The 21,928-nt window shown below is 32.2% G+C and overlaps 1 protein-coding gene across 2 annotated transcripts in view; it reads right to left on the reverse strand.

Moving 5' to 3' along the window:
* The window catches only part of LOC135142684 (AP-3 complex subunit delta-1), a 38,275-nt gene that overhangs the window by 15,549 nt on the left and 798 nt on the right, over nt 1-21,928 (reverse strand). For both annotated transcript variants that reach the window (XM_064074436.1, XM_064074437.1), the window contains exons 6-12: nt 21,642-21,911; nt 21,426-21,499; nt 21,213-21,361; nt 21,019-21,164; nt 11,027-11,820; nt 10,427-10,969; nt 5,431-5,515 (exon numbers count right to left, since the gene is read on the reverse strand). In XM_064074436.1, coding sequence (XP_063930506.1) covers nt 5,431-5,515; nt 10,427-10,969; nt 11,027-11,820; nt 21,019-21,164; nt 21,213-21,361; nt 21,426-21,499; nt 21,642-21,911 — 2,061 coding nt within the window. The remainder of the gene's footprint in view (nt 1-5,430; nt 5,516-10,426; nt 10,970-11,026; nt 11,821-21,018; nt 21,165-21,212; nt 21,362-21,425; nt 21,500-21,641; nt 21,912-21,928) is intronic.

Consider the following 21,928-nt stretch of genomic DNA (forward strand, 5'->3'; position numbering starts at 1 on the left):
AATTTAACGACACTAGTAGTGTTGCTAAGGGAAAACCGACGGGGAGACCTCAAGTTAGTGAAGACGTTGAGGATTTAAGGACAAGAATGGAGCAAAGTCAGAAGAAATCTTTGTCAAAACTCTCTTTACAGTCCGGAGTACCATACAGAACATGCCAGAAAATCGTAAAAGAAAAGTTACATATGCATCCGTATAAGATTTCGTTGGTTCAGTGTGGTCCCCCGATCTCCTGACTTGATCCCACTTGATTTTTTAATATTTGGATGGATGACGGACAGCGTTTATATGAATAAAGTCTACACATTGGAAAAATTAATGAATAAAATTACACGTTTTTGTATTGAAAACCTTAATAAAGAAGTGTTGCAAGACATTTTTGAAAATAAAAAAAGAAGAGTGGCTTTGTGTTTGCGGGAAAATGGACAACAGTTTCAACATCTTTTATAAAATACATACATGTGTATTTTACATTTTATTACATTTGTGTGTAAATGAATGTGATCAATAAACAAAATTGGATGTAAGAAGTGTATGTAAGTACTGCAATAAAGTTTTTTATCTTCAGTAACTTTCATTCTTCTTTCTGTGGTACTTGCATTCTCTTAATTTAAAACTTACTTAACTTACCGTTTAGTAATAATTGTAACTTTACTATTAGGAAGGTTAAAACTCTTTATTAATCATTCTGTTATTTCAAGAGATCTCGTAATCATCTACAGAACTCTTAAGGGGGAACGCTAGACGAGAGACAAGTTTGAATTGGGCGCCATTTGTTGCCTTAAACGCAACCAGCAATTTTTCTTTAAATTTTACATGACGCGTTGGGATAGATGACTACCGGACGTGGATCATAAAAGTATCGTAACCCGATAATGCAGAATAATGATAATTTATGACAGGCGGCCCACAACATACTTTCAGCACAGAATAATCATTTCTCGTATTCTTTTGACATATTAATTTTAATATTCGAGATAATTATTATATTATTCAAACACAATTTAGACACTGTAGAGCAAACAAGGCTTATCAAGTCCGTCTATTAGTTTATTCGCCTAAATGTATTATTAATACCGTTTTCAAATTACATCAAAATTGAAAAATCGAAAACTTAATAACTGAAAAACTGCAACATTTTAAATGAAAACAATCGGTAAACCGAAAAATTGAAAAACCTATAAATCGAGAAATTGAACAATCTAAAAATTAAATAATTTAAAAATCGAAGAATTGGAAAACCAAAAAATCTAAACCGAGAACTTGAAAAATCGAATAATCGAGGAATCAAAACATCAAGGAAAACAAAAAAATTAACGGAAAATCTAGAACTTAAAAATTGAAAAATTAAAATACCTATCGAAAAATTGAAAAACCGAGAAATCGAAACATCAAAAAATGGAAAAATTGAAGAACCGAAACATTGCAAAATCTCAGAACTGAAATACTGAAAAACTGAAAAATAGAAGGAAAATTGAAAAATCGAAAAAGTGAAAAAATTCAAAACTGAAATCTTGAAAAACTGAAAAATGGAAAGAAAAGTGAAGAATCGGAAAAGTGAAAAAATCCAAAACTGAAACATTGAAAAATCCAGAAATCGAAAAATTGAAAAATCAAAAAATTTAGAAACGTCAAAAATTGAAAACTGAAAAATAAAAAAATTTAAAAATCGTAAAACTAAAATATCGTAAAGTTAATAAATTGAAAAACTGAAAATTTAAAAAAAAAATCGTATCAAAAACTAAAAATTCAAAAAATCGAGAAATTGAACAATCAAATAATCAAAACATTGAAATCCCAGTAAGTTGATAAATAGGAAAATTTAAAAAACAAAAATTTTAAAAATCCAAGAATTGAACATCAACAAAAATCTAAGCCTGAAAACTCAGAAAATTGAATGATCGAGAACAAAAAATCTAAAATTTAAAAATTCGACAAATTGAATAATCATGGAATTGAAAAATCGAGAAGTCGAAATAGTGAGAAAGCTAAAAACCTAAAACTTTAAAAACTGAAAAATTAAAATATCGAAAAATTTAAAAACCGAGAAAACACAATATCAAAAATTTGAAAAATTGAAGAAACGAAATATTGCAAAATTCCAAAGCTGAAATATTGAAAAATTGAGAAATGGAGAAATGGGAAAATCAAAAAAATTGGTCTAAAGAGATTAGACAGTACTTCCCTCGCTATCGGAAACGTGACGACTGCATGCCTATTATGTTTTTTTTCACATTAGCTTTCAAAGCATTCGGTTTTGTAGTTCCTGATTAAATCAACAAAATAAATTTGCGCATTCATTAAATTTTTTGAGGCACCGTGTATATCCGAATCCAAAAAATTTGAATGGAATGATAAATTACAAGAAGACTCATCATATTTTGTAAATTTTAAATAGGATTATACGGCAAACTTTTGAGCTGACGTCATCAATTTATTGGAGGGGATAAGCAAATATATTTTGACTAAAAAATTAAATGCCCTTCAAAATCGCAAGATTTGTCTCCCGAAGAAGCGGTTAGAAAAAAAATAATCAAATTTTGTACATTGACAGACAGAGAATTGAAACTAAAAAAAAAATCATGATTACTACTTTCAAGTCCAGGGACAAATGCTTGTTACGGGTATTTCACAAGTTTATTTTGTTGTATGGACACCCAAAGGAATGAATATAGAAAAAATTTATAAAGACGAAGAAATATGTAAAAAGATGGCAGATAAACTTGGCAGATTTTACTTTGGCGCATTATTGCCTGAAATAATTGATTCAAGAAGAAAGAGGAACCTGCCTTTGCGAGATTTTTTTAAAATAAATAAAATTTGTTTCTATTTTTTTATGTACTTTAATAATTTATTAGGAGTACATTTTTCATCACCAAGACTTGCATATTTTTATTATAAATATATTTTGAAAATGATCTCTCGGCAAATGAAAACATATACGAGCACTTTTTTCGAGTAAACAATGAAGGGAGAAGTTACTGGGCGTAAGGCTTTTTTAAAACACCTCCTTTCTGGGATAAGTAGTAGATACACTTAGCTACTGATACGTGTTAAACAAAAGCTGTATTTTATATATTTTTTATTATTATTATAAATATGTTTATTAGTTTTATTAATTAAGAAAGCAAAATATATATTAACAATAATATTATAATGAATTTTTAGTAATCATGTGTATAGAATTCAGGATCCTGAGTGGAGTAAAAATATTATAGTTCCCCAGTTTTAATTCGGTTTTATGATAGTACTTCATTGCGTAAAAGTTAATTTGCTTAACAATAGATTACTACGGCCGGTCCTGGCGGCTTGTTATAAAACTGAGTTCCTTGCCATAAATTAGAAAAATCAGCCGAGAACTTTAACAATCAGCTTATGGTAGAGCAGGCGATAAGGGTTTTACCTGAAAGTCGCTTCCGTAAATTTTAGTCGCGCTCCTATCGGCAAAGTACTGACCTAACTGCTCAAATTCTGTCGAATTGATACCCATTTTTTTCAATAATTGTTAGTTTTTATTAAAAACTCTGCTAACCAATAGATCATTAATTTTCCTCTGATATTCCTGTTAAAATTATTCGACGTATTTTGCATTAATTTGTGATATATTTTGATTTTAATAAACACATTATTATTTAAACAAATTGTACCACTAACAAACATTTAATAACTCTGCGCACTGTAAAAAGTGATGTTTTATCCATGTGCGAATTTTCAAGCGATTTTATGATGGTTATGACTCAAAAAACTTGAAAAGAAAACATACAATGGTGCTTTTTTACGATATTTCTCAGCCATATTTTTTTAGTTAATTGAACTGGTTTCTGCGCTCTAGAATATGAAAAAAGCTGCAGTTTGATGTATGATACATCTATATTAATATCATTTTTTTCATACAAAAAACCAAAAAAATATTATACCTCGTCTAGCGAGTCCCCTTAAACGGCAAACCTGGCATTTCAATTTTTACATTTTTACGTACATACACGAAAGCACATACTTTTTGGTCATTAAAAAAAGCCACAGTCTAACTGTTTTGAACAGGGATATTTCCACGAGTATGCTTTGGAGATTTTTAGATTTTTATAACATTCAACATGTGGTGTTTTTTTAATTTTGAGATTCGTCTTTCGGGCTTGTCTTGAAAACTGCAAAAAATGTTACAAAAGCACATTGTATAGATTATTACCAACAGTCTGATAAATAAAACCGTTAGAATAATAACTTTTTGATTAGATAAAGGATTATTCAAATTCTTTGCAATATCCTGTCCATACGTATTATGCATTCATTGCCCAAACACCGTTTATAATCACGTCACCAAATATTCTGCTCATCAACAAAAGTTTCAATTCGTAGTATTACTATTTCGTCACTAAACTAACAAAAATGGCCGCAAACAAAATAGCAAGCACTTTCATAATAAAAACAAATACAGGAACACTTTCTAAATATGTGTGTAAAAAAGTTCCAAAAGTCGATACTCGAAGAGCTTACTCAAACAATTGTACTCTGTATATGATCTGATTGGAAATCGCTGCGTCACAAAATGCAATAAGTATGCAATAAATACATTTTTAAATTTAATAATCACTATTTTATGGAATTAATGACCTTTCTGTATTTCCTTGTAGATTATTAAATTTTATTGTTTACTATTACATGGTTATGCTCTTTTCACTTATCTTTAACACTTTCTGAACTCTTACAAAGCAGTTAAATTTTTTCTAACTTACGAATCTCGTGCCAGAACACCAGATTAACTCGTATACATTTTTTTTTAATTTGTTTGACTTGTTTCAATGTAAATGAAATAAAACTGTTGTAACAAAAGGCAAGCTTTAACACTGAAAGTGAAATTTCAAAGCTAAAAATCTGGCGTTTCGCCACAACAAACACCAACTGCTATTTTCTCTCTTTTGTATATTTATTTGTTTACTATCTACTACAGATTCGCCTAATACCATGTATGTTTACGCTGTCTAGGTCTGATTATTTGCTTAAAATTTTGCGCAACGTCTAGTAACATTGACAATGTTGATAACACATGCAGATTATGTGTTGCCTACACTGCTCCTAATATTTATAAATAAAAGTTGGCCTTTTTTCTTCAGACTAAACAGCGGTTTTCCGTTTTTAGCGCAACCACTGTTCAACACACATCGGCTTCCTCTCCTTCGAGAACTTTTCCGCAACCGCAAACAACACGCGATTTGATTAATAACGATTTAGAAGAACTTCTCAATTACTGACTACAAGATGACTAATCATTTTCCTGGCACTTTTCCCAACGTCAAACAAATGACTAACATACACAGGTAAAGTGAAAAATAAATCGACCTTCACATGTCCGAACATAAATCAAAATAGGCAAGAAAAGTGCGAACGAAATGAGGGCGATCGTGGCGCCACCGCCACAGGAAACCCGACACTTACCTTTTTCTTAGCTTTTTTCACCTTCTTCTCCTCTTCTTTCGCCTCCACTTTCGTGGTCGTTGACGTCGTTTCATATACTGGAGGTCTGTAAAAAATGGTTGCAGTGGATTATGGGAACTATTTGCTTGACAAATTTATTTTATAAGTCGGAGCCAAGTGTCATGTTTGATTTGAACTGTGAGGTGAATTCAGATACGAGATTTCACAAAGTTGGGTGACTGATTACAAATTATCCCGTTCACGCTACATAAATTTTCGGTGTATGTTTATCTACGTGCATGGAATTTTCTACAGCATGTCAGTAAACCAATATCGTATATTTTTACTTTCGACACCAAAGTACATACATTAAAAATACCAAATTGTAATATTTAAAAAGGCCATTTAGAGCGTTAGTTTGTTTATTGACATTTAATTATTTAAAATAAATCCTAGGTAGTATGTTATTTTACAAAATTTAAATAACATTTACCATGCAAAACTTTGCCTTGGGAACAACCTCTACATTACTTCATCTGAGCGGAGAAAGAGAACTTAAAAAACAGAAATATTAAGGACAGAAAACCATCAATGTTAAAGTACTTAAGCTATAGGCAGCATCTATAGCATCTCATCTACTTATTACTTAAAAACCCCAAAATTAGTGTAATTAGCAAAGGAAGCACGCAACAATGACTCGATGACACTAAACAACAACGAAAAAGCAAAAATTCGTGACAATAAATAGCAAGAAAAACTCAACTCGACTGAAGGTAAAAATAATCCAAATAATTACTACTCTGGGTCTCATTCTCCGCTTTAAATACCTTTTACAAATATTTATTGGCACTTATTAAAATTTCTGACCTCACACAACAAAAAACGAACTCATGTTTTAGACTAAAGACTAAACCTGTGTAGTCGCTGTGGCTCTGATCTCCCCTACTAACTTGCACCTTCAAAGGTATATCGTTCAACCAATTTTTTAAAATCTCACTCACACCCTGTATTTTTATTAGTAGCGTATCTTACTCTGTTTTTGTTCGTGTTCTTCTAATGTGTCTTTTAAAAAAGTAACTTATAATTAACTTTAAATTTCGAAAATAGAAAAATTCATATATAGAAAAACTGAAAACTCGAGAAATCAAAAAACTTAAAATTTTAAAAATTGAAAACTTAAAATATCGAAAAGTTGAAAGATTGTGAAAACCGAAAGTTCAAAAAACGAAAAATTGAAAATCCAAAAAGTAAAAACTCGAGAAATCGAAAAATTCAGAACGTGAAAAATCCAAAAGTCGAAATACTAAAAAATCCCAAAATTGAAAAATTGAAGAATCGAAAAACTGAGAAAACTCACAAAATCTGGAGCCTGAAAAATCGAAAAATTGAGGAACTGAAAAACTGAAAAATCGAAACCTTCGCAAGTCGAAAATGGGAAAACCAAAAAATAGATTAATTCAGAAACGTCAAAACTTGAAAATTTAAAAAATTGGAAAATTGAAAAATCGGAAAATTCAAAAATCGAAAAGTAAAAAAACGAAAAACCGATAAATCGAAAAATCGAAACATCGAAAAATTCAAAAACTGAAAAAATCAAAACATCGAAACATCCGAATCTCGATAAATCGAGTTCTCAAAAAATTGAAAACTCGAAAAATCACAAATCGAAATATATATAAAACAGTCGAAAATTGAAAAATCTAAAGTTTAAAAAACGAAAAACTGAAGAATTGAAGAACTGAAAAATCGAAACTGCGAATTCGAGAAACGGTAAAATAAAAATATATATATATATTAATCGAAAAATCGAAAACTGAAAATTTAGCTACGTCAAAATTTGAAAAATTGTAAAATGGAAATACTGAAGAACTGGAAAATCAAAAAATCCAGAAATCGAAAAAGCTAAAATTTTAAACATTGAACAATTGAAATATCGCAAAATTGAAAAATGGAGAAATCCAAACATCAAAGAATCAAAAAAGAAAAATTCGAAAATCCAAAACTTAAAAATCGAAAAACTGAAAAATCGACAAATCGAAACTCCAGAATTTAAAAAAACTGAAAAATCGGACAACAAAAATCGAAACATCGAAAAATTGGAAAATCGAAAAACCGAGAAATCCAAAAATCGAAACATTGAGAAATAGAAAAAAATTGAGAAATTGAGCAATCAAAACATCCAAACATCTGAATTCGATAAATCGAGAAATAAAAAAAAAGAAAAATTTTAAAAAAGAAAAATTAAAACATCGAAGTATAAAACTGTCAAAAATTTGAGAAATCTAAAGTTTAATGAAAAATTGAAAATCCAAAAAGTAAAAAAGGAGTGGAATCGATCGGCTTGAAAATTTGAAAAATTGAATAAACGAAAAATTAGAAAATCGAAAGAAACAACAGATTTTAAGGAAATGAAAAAACAAAAAATTGTGATATAAAATCAAGAAAATGAAAAATAAAAAATCAGGAAAATGCAAAATACAAATTAAGGGGACGGAAAATTGAAAAAAAAAAAAGGAAACATTGTAAAATCGAAAGAAACAACAAAAAATAAAGGAAATCAAACAAGGAAAATTAAAACATCGGGAAAATGAAAAATAAAAATCGGAAACAAAAAATTGGAAAAGGGAAAAATGAAAAATTGAGAAACTGAAAAATGGAAAAACGAAAATCTGTAATATTGAAAAATTGCCAAATTGAAAAACTGATGCAAACCGAAAAATTGAAAATTTTGGAAGTCGAGAAATTGTAAAATTGAAAAATCAAAAATAAAAAACGAAAAATTACAAAATGAAAACTTGAAAAATCTTAAGAATCGAAAAAGTGAAAAATAAAAAAAAAACAAATATGTATTATGAAATAGAAATATTTAAAATTAAAGAAATTGGAAAATCGGAAGACTGGAAATCCAAAAACTGCAAAGTGAAAAATTTTAAAATTGAAAAATGGACGAACTGAAAATTCAAAGCCTGAAAATTTGAAAAATTGAACAAATGAAAAATTGTAAAATCGAAAAAAAAAACACAGAAAATAAAGGAAACGAAGAAACGGACAATTGTGATATAAATCGAGAAAATAAAAATTAAAAATTCGCCACACTGAAAAATAAAAATCGGGAACATGAAAAATTGTGGAAACGAAAAATTTGAGAAACTGAAAATTCGAAAAATTGAAGAAACGAAAAATTAAAAAATCGAAAGAAACGACAAAAAATAAAGGAACTGAAAAATTGAAAATGACAAAAATTAAAAACTGAGAATGTGAAAAATCGAAAAATGAGAAACTGTAATATCGAAAAATTGCAAAATTAAAAAATTGCAAATCGAAAAATTGAAAAATTTAGAAGTCAAGAAACTGTAAAATTGAAAAATCAAAAAAAAAAACGAAAAAGTTTATGATGAAAACTTGAAAAATTTCAAAAGTGAAAATTAAACACGAAAATTTGAAGAAACGAAAATTTGAAAAATCGAAAGATTAAAAATTGAAAAACTTAAAATTCGAAAAAGTGAAAAATAAAAAAAAAGAAATATGTATTGTAAAATCAAAATATTGAAAACTAAAGAAACTGAAAATTTTAAAGACTGGAAATCCAAAAACTGCAAATTGAAAAATTTTAAACGTGGAAAATCAGGGAATTGAAAAATGAAAGCCTGAAAATTTGAAAAATTGAATAAATAAAGAATTGTAAATCGAAAAAAACAACAAAAAAATAAAGGAAATAAAGAAACCAAAAATTTGTCATAAAATGGAGAAACGTCGAGAAAACATAAAATTCATTCGCCCAATGGATTTCTTTACTACGTGATCAGTGATAAAAAATCTCTAAATCAAAACTTACAATTATCTGACAAAACTGAATGTGTTATACCCGACTTCAAGAGCGAGAAAAGTGCTGTCTAAATAACTTTAGAGCAATTTTTATAATTCAACAATTTACATTGAGTATCAAAAATAAAACACCGATAGCTTTCGAATAATTTTGAATGTGTTGTACTATCAACTTTTGCCCTATTTAAAGGGATTGTAGAAAAAAAAATGGGGGATTTAAGTTGTGTGCTACAAAAATTTACCATTTTAGACATGTTTTAAGTTGTCGAAATAAGTCTACATATATTAAGAAAAAAAGGCAAAATGTTGCCCCACCCACCCGCCTTATCTCAATTGTGATGATTTTTTTAATTCTTAGCAACTTAAAACACGTTTCACAATTGAGATAGGGCGGGTGGGCGGAGCTTATAATTTCCGATTTTCTTAATATACGTAGTCATCTTTTTAGAATAAGAAACTTAAAACATATTTAAAATGGTAAATTCTTGTAGACAAATGTGGATCTTGCAATTAAGCTCCGCCCCTCGATCTGACAACGAATGAAAAATTCATCACAATTGAGAATTGAAATCGGGATGGGTATGGGTGAGGCCTAATCTTTGGCATTATTTTTTTCTTAATGTACATAGTATTCTTTGAAAAACACGATTCTCAAAAACTTGTTTTTAATTTCTGGTAGAGAAATAATGATTTTGCAGTTAAGCTCCGCCCCCTTGCCTCCCGTCGAATAAAAAATATCATCACAATTGAGATTGGGCGGGTGGGCGGGGCTACATTTTGCCTTTTTTTCTTAATATGTGTAGACTTAATCCGCCCCTTTAAATACGGCAAAAGTTGAGCATCAAAGTTGCTATCTTTTTACTTTATAAATGACAATTTTCAGGTCTGAAAGCAACGTCAACGGCGAACAACAACGTCAGCGGCAAGTTTATAAATCAACCTTTACATCAGTGGTGCAGCATCTCCGAGATTACAGTACCTTCAAGCCTCAAATCGTGGCCGTGATACGACCGAAAGAAAACTGCAAGCTGAAGAACAAATTTTGGAACACGTCGAAGAAGGGCCCGACATCAACTTTTTAAAATTTTCTCAATTAAAAAAAAATAATAATAAAGTGACACAATATTTAACCTTAAGGATGTTATAATAAAAAGTATTCAAAATCAATCAGTTAAAAAAAATATATACTCACAAATCCAAGTCTATATTCAGCGCCCGATGCGGATCATCCACGTGCCCGTGACTGCTATCCGAGTCCGACAACGTAGCCCCCTCCGGCAGCTCCAAATCCCGCTTCACCTCCACCACAGGCCCCTCGGCCGGGTTCTCCTCGTCCGACGAGCTCTCCGACTTGTGCTTCTTCTTCTTACTTTTCTTCTTCGTCTTCTTTCTGCTGGCGTTCATGCTCAGATACTTATCCGACCGCTTCTGCCCCACCACCTTCAACGGAACGTTCAGGTCGATCTCCGCCACGGGAATGTTGTCGACATTATTATTGTCATTGGCGTTCTTATCCCCGTCCGCGCCCTTCAGATAGTGAGGATTGTTCTGCAGTTCGTACTTCCGCGCTTCCCGACTTCGCCGAAGCTCCTCTTCGGTCGGTTCCGGATGATATCGCTCCGAGCGAGAATACTCGAGCTTGTCCGATTTAACGAAGAGGTTGTCCATGACTTCGGGCTCGCTCTCGGAGTCGGACTCTTCGGGGGGTTCGTTGATCCAGGCGTCGAGGTCGAGACTGAAACACAGAAAACAACAATAATAATAATACAAGTTGTTTTTAATGCAAAGTTACCCTTCAGGCAACGGCACCTTCTTCTGCGCCTTCGGCGCCACCGGGTTCAGCTCCCCGGAGAACAGCGTCATCAAGCTCGCCGCCACCGTCTCCTCCGCCGCCTCCAGCGGGTCCTCGCTCTCCATCACCCGCTCCTGCCTCGTCTTCGCCAGCTCCTCCTTCACGATCTCGATGATCACCAGCGACGTGCTCGACCTCTCCTGCACCTCCAGCTCGGCCGACTTCACGCTCTCCTGGAGCTTGGCGGCGATGACGTCGCACAGCTCCAGTACCTCCTCCAACCGCCCTCCCGCCTCGTACTCCTGCATGACGTGCGCGAACAGCTTGATTATGTTGTGGATGAACACCGATTCGATGTGCTGCGGCAGGGATTTGTACTTGAGCATCGCGCGCAGGGTGGTCTCGGGCTCTTTGAGCTCGTTCGCGAACTCGCCGCAGAGCCAGGCGGCGGCGTACAGCACCTCCTGCATGATGGTGAACTGGGACGTGGAGGAGTAGACTTCGAGGAGCTGGGCCATCTCGGAGACGGCGAACGGACGAATGGCCTGGACGCGGATGCAGACGTCCATGAGTTGGGCGCCGATGACGTGGCCTTGCTTCGAGCCGAACTCCATCTGGGCGAGCTCGACGAGCACGGTCACGTACCATTCGAAGTTGGTTATGAATTGGTAGTTGTTCTGGGAGCAGATGAGGATGATCTTGCTGAGGAGCTCGTCGCGGTAGATGGTGCCCTCGGCTTTGTCCATGTGGAGCATGAGCTTTTTCACGATTTCCATGAGGTTCTTTTTGGACACCTGGAACGGAATCGCGATATTTAGTTTTATTACTACATTGTTATTGTTTTTAAGTAAAGATTATTTTTACTTCCGAGCATAAGCTAAGGAAGTATAGGAATCGAGGCCATCGGACAAATGGCCACTTTTATGTTTTCTCGACGTTTCATGACCCCTACAGTACGAAAAAAGTAGTCTCCCGTTTCCGTCTGTCCGCCTGTCTGTCTGTCCGAAACTGCTGGACCGATTGTTGTCAAATTTTGTATGCATATTAGAAATATCATGTAGATTTCAATGAATGATATTTTAAAATGATTTGAATCTTATACAAAAATATACTCCTACACTTGTAGTGTAGGAATCCGCTTTCAGTTTTTTCGCTAAACGTTCAAATTTTCGCAAGAGCATTTGCAAGGTATAATAACGTTTTATTATCAACGCGGGATATAAGACTTTGTGGTGCAGTGGCTTTATCGCGGAGAACGGCAACCTGCGGTCATCGATTTGATGCCGAATTTGGCCCTTTACGTTTTTTTTTCTCGCATTGGTAATGCGCTGTGACTACTTTTCTTTTGTGCTGTGACTAGTATTATTCATGTTGATGACGTCATCACAATTTTTTTATTGGTCATATTAAGAACCCCATTTTCTCAAAAATGTGAAGAATACGCACGTCTTTATACCGGGTGTCTGGAAAATGGCGGATTAACTCCTCAATACGTTATGTACGGGGGCTTCAGGACTACCAAAGAAATAATAAAAAAAATCTTTATGATGTAGACTACGAAAAAAACGCCTAGACCTACTATCCTACTAAGATAAAACTGATTTTGGCAAATGAGATACCCTCTAAGAAAAGAGAGGGCGGGTGGGCGGGGCTAGTACCTGTTAAGACTGGTATTGGCAAATGACATAATTTCTAATAAATTTAATAAAATTATTATAAGATAGGACACTAGAGGCTCCAAAGCACTTTCAAATTCTTTCCAAACAGGTATACCTAGAATCTCAAGATTGTTTTAAATTTTTCAAAAAAAAGACGGAGTCCCAAAATTAACTTCAAAACAGATCAGGTCATAATTTTCCAAAAATAAAACACTAAAAGTTCAAAAGATTTTTTCAACTAAAAGTTTGATTACTAGTTATTGTGGTAATGAATGTGTTGTTTAGTTGTTAAACGTAGTAAAAGAACCAATTTATAATCGTTATAACTCCACCAAAATGTGAGAAGGATGTTTTAAATGTTTTTCTCAGACTTACCAGTTGATTGTTAAGAATGTAGCGAAGAGTTAATCCCCCATTTTCCAGACACCCGGTATAATAATGATAAAATAAGCATTATAATATTCAGAACATTTTATTCGATTGTGGTTTAATTAATAATTTTAGTCATCTGTTTTGAGAAGATAAACTCATTCAAATCAAACTAATTTCTACGTGACATTCTTTCGATGTACATATAAATATAATAAACACTCGAGCTTCAGATTGCTATTACCTAGTGATGAAGGACATTTTATCCCGTTAATTATGTGTTTCAAATATATTTTGCATTGTCCGTATGGTACAGGGGTTGCGAGCGTGTTATTTATGCCGCTGATTTTTACTTTACACCGGTTGTCACAAAACGAAAATCGTAAAATCAAATTTTATAATTTTTTTAATGAGCTGGATTTGTCAGACTATATTTTTATTAATCAAATTAAGAATCTCATTTTCCAGAAAATGTGAGAAAATCCACGTCTTTACTTAATTATGATCAAATAAGAATAATAATAATCATATTCAAAATAGGTTATTCCATTGTGGCTTAATTAATCATTTTAGCCCTGTTTTGAGGAGACAACTCATTCAAATGAAACAAATTTCTACGTTACATTCTTTCGATGTATAAACATAAACAATCGAAGTTAAGCATGTACACTGATAATAATACACTCTTTTCCGTTGGTTATTTGCTTTGAATATATTTCATATTGTCCCTATATCTGTTATTTACACCACTGGTTTTTCCTGTATAAAGATTATCAGAAAACAAAAAAATATATATAATTTTTCAAAGAAGCGGAATTTGTTGGACTGTACTTCAAAAGCGACGGGAATTCTGTCGAAGTAACTTTGGACCAATTTTATATATATTTTAATACATAAATACTGTAAAAACACATGAATAATTGAATATAGTGTGGTGACCGAATTTGAATTAAATTTTCGCGCTGAAATTAACATTCAACAGCGGCGCGAAATCACATTTCAATAATTTGAATTTGAGAAAAAAAAATCACTCAGAAAAATCGTTAAACATGGGCAACCATGTGCACGTTAGCGCTTTTGGGTAGTGTGTAGTCTGCTTGAGATTTTAGTTAGAGGTTTGGTTAGAAGAGAGCGGTTTGGTAGAGAGGTGAAAGAGTCATTGTTGTTTTGGTTTCGTGAGTGAGCGCATGGTGAAAAGACGCTAGGTTAAATTAGGCTTAGTAGTTAATAAAAGGGAGGAAGCCTTTGTTTAACGACGACTACGCTGCCACTGTTTTCCCCAACACGCGCAGTTAATTCTTGCGGCTTTCTAATCGGAAAATGCGGATTTTTGAACAACGCCAACAGTGTAAATTTAATTCATTGTTTGTAAATTCACAGTTCATGTAGGAGTTTAATAGGCGAATTTAAATGTTGTTTATTGCTCTTTTTGAAACTTTGACGCTTGTTCAGTTGTAGTTTAATATCAGAGTTATAAGGATTGAACATATAAATGGAATTGAGGTTAAATAGCACAAAAACACGTGGTGGAAGCGGAGTGCGCGGTTCCTAGTCGAGCTAGCGGGATTCATCACGCTATCTGCACAAAAATAATCCAATAATCGACACCCAACTGCGAGTTTGCGACCGTAACGACCTACCGTACGGCACGTCCGTAATAGAGAGATGCTGTGCGGTAGATAGAATCACCGTCGTGGGGAGAACAGTCACGACCGGGAGCCTCAAACTCCCGCTCGTGCTACAATGCATCCTATGGATATTTTTGTTGTGCTCTAGGCTGAAATCGACATAGTTCGATTGCCACACTCTTATAGCGCTCTGGTGCTGCTGCCATCGCATAGTTTTTTTTATTAAAATTTTGTGCGCTTGGTGACTGCCATAATTTTAAATTTGCCACCACACGTCTGTAACAACTTGTGCATTTCCATCGAGTTACTTTAATTCAGATTTTGCTTAGTTTTTATTAAATTTGTAATATTCAAATATTTTCATTGATTCACAACGTTTAATTTGATTTTTTAATTAGTTAATTGTACACTACAATTCTATTGCACAATTTAACTTACGAACTACCGAACCAACTGCTTTGAAATTTTGTACAATAATGTAATTGTAAGGATGGTAAATCACTAAATAGAACTCATCTGTTTATTCCTTCCAAACAACGATTTAATAGTTACAGAACAATGATAAAAATTTATATACAGGGTGATGAAAAAATGACGTATAAACTCGATGGTACATTGTTAAAACTTGAAAAAATGGTTGAAATTTCCTGAACCAAATTTTTGAAAATATTAAACTTCAAAGTGTCACAAATCACATCTGTCAACAGTAAAAAATGTGGATCGTATTCTAGCACAAAATATTGTTAAATTAAAAATAACTAATTATTTAACAGTCTATTTGAAAGGCAATTCATTAAAACAAATGAGAATTACAAAGTCTTCAACTTCAACCTTTAATATTTTTAAGGATTTTTTTAACCATTTTTTCCAGTTTTTCAGAGACTTCTTAACAACATACCATGAAGCTGATATGTCATTTTTTCATCACCCTGTATTTATTCTTCTCCACTAGGAATCAATGACGTCATAATTTTGGATCTATTTTTTTTTCTTTTGTTTTTAAATGGAAAAGCGTCATCACAATTATTCAAATAACGAAAATAAGATCAATTTTTTTAGAAATAATTTCTGGGAAACCAATAAATTTTCATGATTCTAAATACCTTAAAATGTTTACAAGATTACAGAAGCTCCGGTTATGCAATTTCCAAAATTTTTTTAAATTCAAACACAATTTAGACACTGTAGAGCAAACAAGGCTTATAAAACCCGTCTATTAGTTTATTCGCCTAAATGTATTATTAATACCGTTTTCAAATTACACCAAAATTGAAAAATCGAAAACTTAATAATTGAAAAATTGAAACATTTCAAATGAAAAAAATCGGTAAACCGAAAAATTGAAAAACCTATAAATCGAGAAATTGAACAATCTAAAAATTAAACAATTTAAAAATCGAAGAATTGGAAAACCAAAAAATCTAAACCGAGAACTTGAAAAATCGAATAATCGAGAAATCAAAACATCAAGGAAAACAAAAAAATTAACGCAAAATCTAGAACTTAAAAATTGAAAAATTCAAACACCTATCGAAAAAATTGAAAAACCGAGAAATTGAAACATCAAAAAATGGAAAAATTGAAGAACCGAAACATTGCAAAATCTCAGAACTGAAATACTGAAAAACTGAAAAATGGAAGGAAAATTGAAAAATCGAAAAAGTGAAAAAATTCAAAACTGAAATCCTGAAAAACTGAAAAATGGAAAGAAAATTGAAGAATCGGAAAAGTGAAAAAATCCAAAACTGAAACATTGAAAAATCCAGAAATCGAAAAATTGAAAAAGCACAGTTGAAGAAAGAATTGAAAAATCAAGAAATAGAGAAATGGGAAAATCAACAAATCAGTTAATCGAAAAATTGAAAAATCGAAAAATTTAGAAACGTCAAAAATTGAAAACTGAAAAATAAAAATTAAAAATCGTAAAACTAAAATATCGTAAAGTTAATAAATTGAAAAACTGAAAATTTTTGAAAAAAAAAATCGTATCAAAAACTAAAAATTCAAAACATCGAGAAATTGAACAATCAAAAAATCAAAATATTGAAATCCCAGTAAGTTGATAAATAGGAAAATTTAAAAAACAAAAATTTTAAAAATCCAAGAATTGAACAACAAAAAAAATCTAAGCCTGAAAACTCAGAAAATTGAATGAACGAGAACAAAAAATTTAAATTTAAAAATTCGACAAATTGAAAAATCAGGAAACTGAAAAATCGAAAAGTCGAGATAGTGAGAAATCTAAAAACCTAAAACTTTAAAAACTGAAATATTAAAAATTAAAATATCGAAAAATTTAAAAACTAAGAAAACACAATATCAAAAATTTGAAAAATTGAAGAAACGAAATATTGCAAAATTCCAAAGCTGAAATATTGAAAAACCTAAAAATGGAAGGAAAATTAAAGAATCTAAACAGTGAAAAAATCCCAAACTGGAACACTGAAAAATTGAGAAATGGAAAAATGGGAAAATCAAAAAAATTGGTCTAAAGAGTTTAGACAGTAGTTCCCTCGCTATCGGAAACGTGACGACTGCATGCCTATTATGTTTTTTTTTTCACATTAGATTTCAAAGCCATCGGTTTTGTAGTTCCTGATTAAATCAATAAAATAAATTTGCGCATTCATTAAATTTTTTGAGTCACCCTGTATATCCGAATCCAAAAAATATGAATGGAATGATAAATTACAAGAAGAGACTCATCATATTTTGTAAATTTTAAATAGGATTATACGGCAAACTTTTGAGCTGACGTCATCAATTTTTTGGAGGGGATAAGCAAATATATTTTGACTAAAAATTTATTATGCTCTTTATAACCTGAAAACATTTGCAAGATTTCAAAGCATTGGGTTCTGTAGTTCCTGATTAAATCAATAAAATAAATTTACGCATTCATTAATTTTTGGGATCATCCTGTATATGCAAATCCAAAAATGAATGGAATGATAAATCACAAGAAGAGACTCATCATATTTTATACAATTTAGATAGGATTTATTCAGCAAAATTTTGAGGTGACGTCATCAATTTTTTAGAGGAGACAAGTAAATATATTGTGATTAAAACGGTCCTGGTTTAATAACAAAAATATATTGTTCGTCTATAAAACAAGCTCGTCTTAGACAAAGTATTCGTAAAAAAAATATGTCGTAAAAAAATTTACGTATGCTGGTCCCGACTGCTATTATGGTTTAAATATTTTTTAGAAAATCCTGTCATGGATGTAGAAACATTTGTGACAGCCAAAGAAGTTTTTTTGAGAAAATTACCTTTAAATTTAGATTGAAATAGACACTAGGCAACAGGCACATTTGGGCGAAAGAAAGAGAAATTAGGGTTACAGCTTCCAATTTTGGACGTATTTACAAACTTAGACCGACTACAGCAATAGCTAAAACTGTGGAGTCTCTGTTGTACAGTACATTTAGTGTTTTGAAATAAATAAAAATATAAAAACTGAACGGTGTGGCTTGTTCATTTCAAAACAATTACCTTACTTGGCTGCTAGTCCAGACAGGGTTCTAGAGGATAGGAGTGCATTAGTCAAAATTAAATGCCCTTCAAAATCGCAAGATTTGTCTCCCGAAGAAGCGGTTAGAGAAAAAATAATCAAATTTTGTACATTGACAGACAGAGAATTGAAACTAAAAAAAAAAATCACGATTACTACTTTCAAGTCCAGGGACAAATGCTTGTTACGGGTATTTCACAAGTTTATTTTGTTGTATGGACATCAAAGGAATAAATATAGAAAAAAATTATAAAGACGAAGAAATATATGTAAAAAGATGGCAGATAAACTTGGCAAATTTTACTTTGGCGCAATATTGCCCGAAATAATTGATTCAAGAAGAAAGAGGAACCTGCCTTTGCGAGAGATTTTTTTTAAATAAATAAAATTTGTTTCTATTTTTTTTATGTACTTTAATAATTTATTAGGAGTACATTTTTCATCACCAAGACTTGCATATTTTTATCATAAATATATTTCGAAAATGATCTCTCGGCAAATGAAAACATATACGACCACTTTTTTCGAGTAAACAATGAAGGGAGAAGCTACTGGGCGTAGGGCTTTTTTAAAACACCTCCTTTCTGGGATAAGTAGTAGATACACTTAGCTACTTATACGTGTTAAACAAAAGCTGTATTTTATATATTTTTTATTATTATTATAAATATGTTTATTAGTTTTATTAATTAAGAAAGCAAAATATATATTAACAATAATATTATAATGAATTTTTAATAATCATGTGTATTGAATTCAGGATCCTAAGTGGAGTAAAAATATTATAGTTCCCCAGTTTTAATTCGGTTTTATGATAGTACCTCATTGCGTAAAAGTTAATTTGCTTAACAATAGATTACTACGGCCGGTCCTAGCGGCTTGTTATAAAACTGAGTTCCTTGCCATAAATTAGAAAAATCAGCCGAGAACTCTAACAATCAGCTTATGGTAGAGCAGGCGATAAGGGTTTTACCTAGAAAGTCGCTTCCGTAAATTTTAGTGGCGCTCCTATCGGCAAAGTACTGAACTAACTGCTCAAATTCTGTCGAATTGATACCCATTTTTTTTAATAATTGTTAGTTTTTATTAAAAACTCTGCTAACCAATGGATCATTAATTTTCCTCTGATATTCCTGTTAAAATTATTCGACGTATTTTGCATTAATTTGTGATATATTTTGATTTTAATAAACACATTATTATTTAAACAAATTGTACCACTAACAAACATTTAATGACTCTGCGCCCTATAAAAAGTGATGTTTTATCCGTGTGCGAATTTTCAAGCGCTCTAGAATATGAAAAAAGCTGTAGTTTGATATATGATACATCTATATTAATATCATTTTTTCATACAAAAAACCAAAAAAATGTTATACCTCGTCTAGCGAGTCCCCTTAACTACAATCGGTCTAGTAGTTTCAGAGACTATCTGTCTAATAAAAATATGGAGAGACGGCAGACCGACAAACAGATAGACAAACAGACGGAAACATGAAGCTAGCCACTCGTCCGATGGACCTATTACAATACTTCCTTAGCTTACACTCGGGAAGTAAAAATCTAAATAATACAAGTTACAGTGAAAAAAATCGGTAAAAATGGGATTCGAACCCACACAGAACCGAGCACAAGTCCGAAAACGAATCATCAATCCCTCTCGACTACGAAATATTTCATGCAGAAGCAACATATCGGCTACGTGAAGCACGTGGAAAATATTGCACAAAAAATCGTAAAGTAATTGTAATAAAAACAAGGCGGATTCATAAACCACGAATACAGGAGCAAATTATTTCATTAAATTTAGATAACCTTAACTGCGTAAAATGATGAGGGTACGTCATCACATTGTTGGTGGGGACGATTAGACGATTTTAGTTAGCGTTTTACCATCTACACGATAATCCTAACATACGTATAAAATTTGACAACAATCGGTCCAGTAGTTTCAGAGATTAAGGGTCTAATTAAAATCGACACAGACATAAACCCCAAGTACATTTTAAATTTAAATTTAAAGTGGGATTCTATTCTTAACATAAACTAGAATTAGACACCAAATATCCTTTGAATAAAAATCACCGTATCTCTCCATAAGTAAAGCAAAACTTTAATACGACCAAAAATCAAATAAATAACTGTAATATGCAAAACTAACCATATTCTTATATTGTCTGGCTAATGTTTCGATATTTATTTATAGCATCCTCAGACCTCTACAAGACAAGGTATGGTGTTATCTACAAAACTGTACAAAACGTGTGTAAACTGACTCTCTAATTAAAAATAATAATAAAATTTTATGGTACGATGACACATGTTACTTTAAAAGGTTAAATTAACAAAAAATGGTGGGCAAACATCTGTTATTAATGCTATTATTAGTGTTATTTTAATTTTATTGTGCCCAAATTACCGGAAAATATAAAATCAAGGAAAGCGACGTTCATGGGCAAGATTATATTTAGCGGTCATGAGAAAACTTAAACAAATTTGTAATTTGTTTCTGAACACTTTTATATTTACAGCTTACACGAAATAACTGACCTAAATAAAAACTGTGAAGTAGAATCTTTTATATTTCTTAATTGCTGGAGCAGTGACATGAAGTTTCATGACATGAAGATGATGGGAATCGCTACTAGCTAACTTGATCAAAAAAAATCAATCTTTACAAATTCTGGATAAAATTGTATTCTTATGACACCCACGTTTAGTAGTAGCTAGAAAGCTTAATTTTTTCCAAATTTATTCCGTTTTGTATAGCCGATTGATGCAGAAGAGGGAATCGCCACATTTCAATTAACCTAAACTTACCATGCCATATAACAAATCCAGCGCTCTCAAACGTATCGACTCGTCTTTATCCTCCAAACATTGCAAAATCAGGTCCTTATGAGCTTGAACACTCTTTGGGTGAGTTTTCAAAATTTTAGACATAGCCAACAAGCCCAAATATTTTACTACAATTAAAACCAATTACAACAAATCTACACTTTCCACCACCTTACAATTTTGATCAGAATCCTCAATCAAAATCCTCAACTTTTGCACACACAACTGTATACTAGCCGCATGATTTGGCATCCCAGTGGAAATGCTAATCAAAACGGCTATAACAGTGTTTATACACTCGTAGAGCAAACTCATTGCTGACGTACTGCAAAAAATCAAAAATAAATTTCTCTAGGTACACACACTGGGACAAGCTCTAGCGGACCTACCTATGTATGAGATTGGTAAGAGGTTCGATCAACTTTTTACCTAGCCTAGGTTCTAATGGGGTTAGGGCACCAAACTAAAAAACAAAGCAGTGAATACCTTGCAACTGTATTGATCAAGGGTCGGGTTAATTTTTGACCCAATTGGGGCTCAACCATTGTGAAATGCGAAAACTGGTTGTTACATTAGTGTACTAAAAGTATCCACAGGTCACTCACCAGTTTGATAATTTTTATTAGCATCCAGTTGTTTGTACTTGTCGTCATCAATTTAAAAAAGACAGGGGCTAGACTTAGGTAATTTTTTGGATTTTTTCTAGCCAGTTCGCAAACTACGTTTACAGCAGCTGATTGAACACCGGGATCTGGATCTTCGAGCTTTTCTTTCAGTTTGGGAAAAGCTGGACGCAACGCTTCTGGATATTTAAGGAACACTTTATACATCATCAGTACTGCTTTTTTCCTAATGTATGGTTTTGTAGAACTCAACTAAAATAACGTAGTTG

The sequence above is a fragment of the Zophobas morio genome, unplaced genomic scaffold (assembly GCF_036711695.1).
Source record: "Zophobas morio isolate AGI-343-1 ecotype UQ-CSIRO unplaced genomic scaffold, CSIRO_AGI_Zmor_V1 ptg000049l, whole genome shotgun sequence".
NCBI lineage: Eukaryota > Metazoa > Arthropoda > Insecta > Coleoptera > Tenebrionidae > Zophobas > Zophobas morio.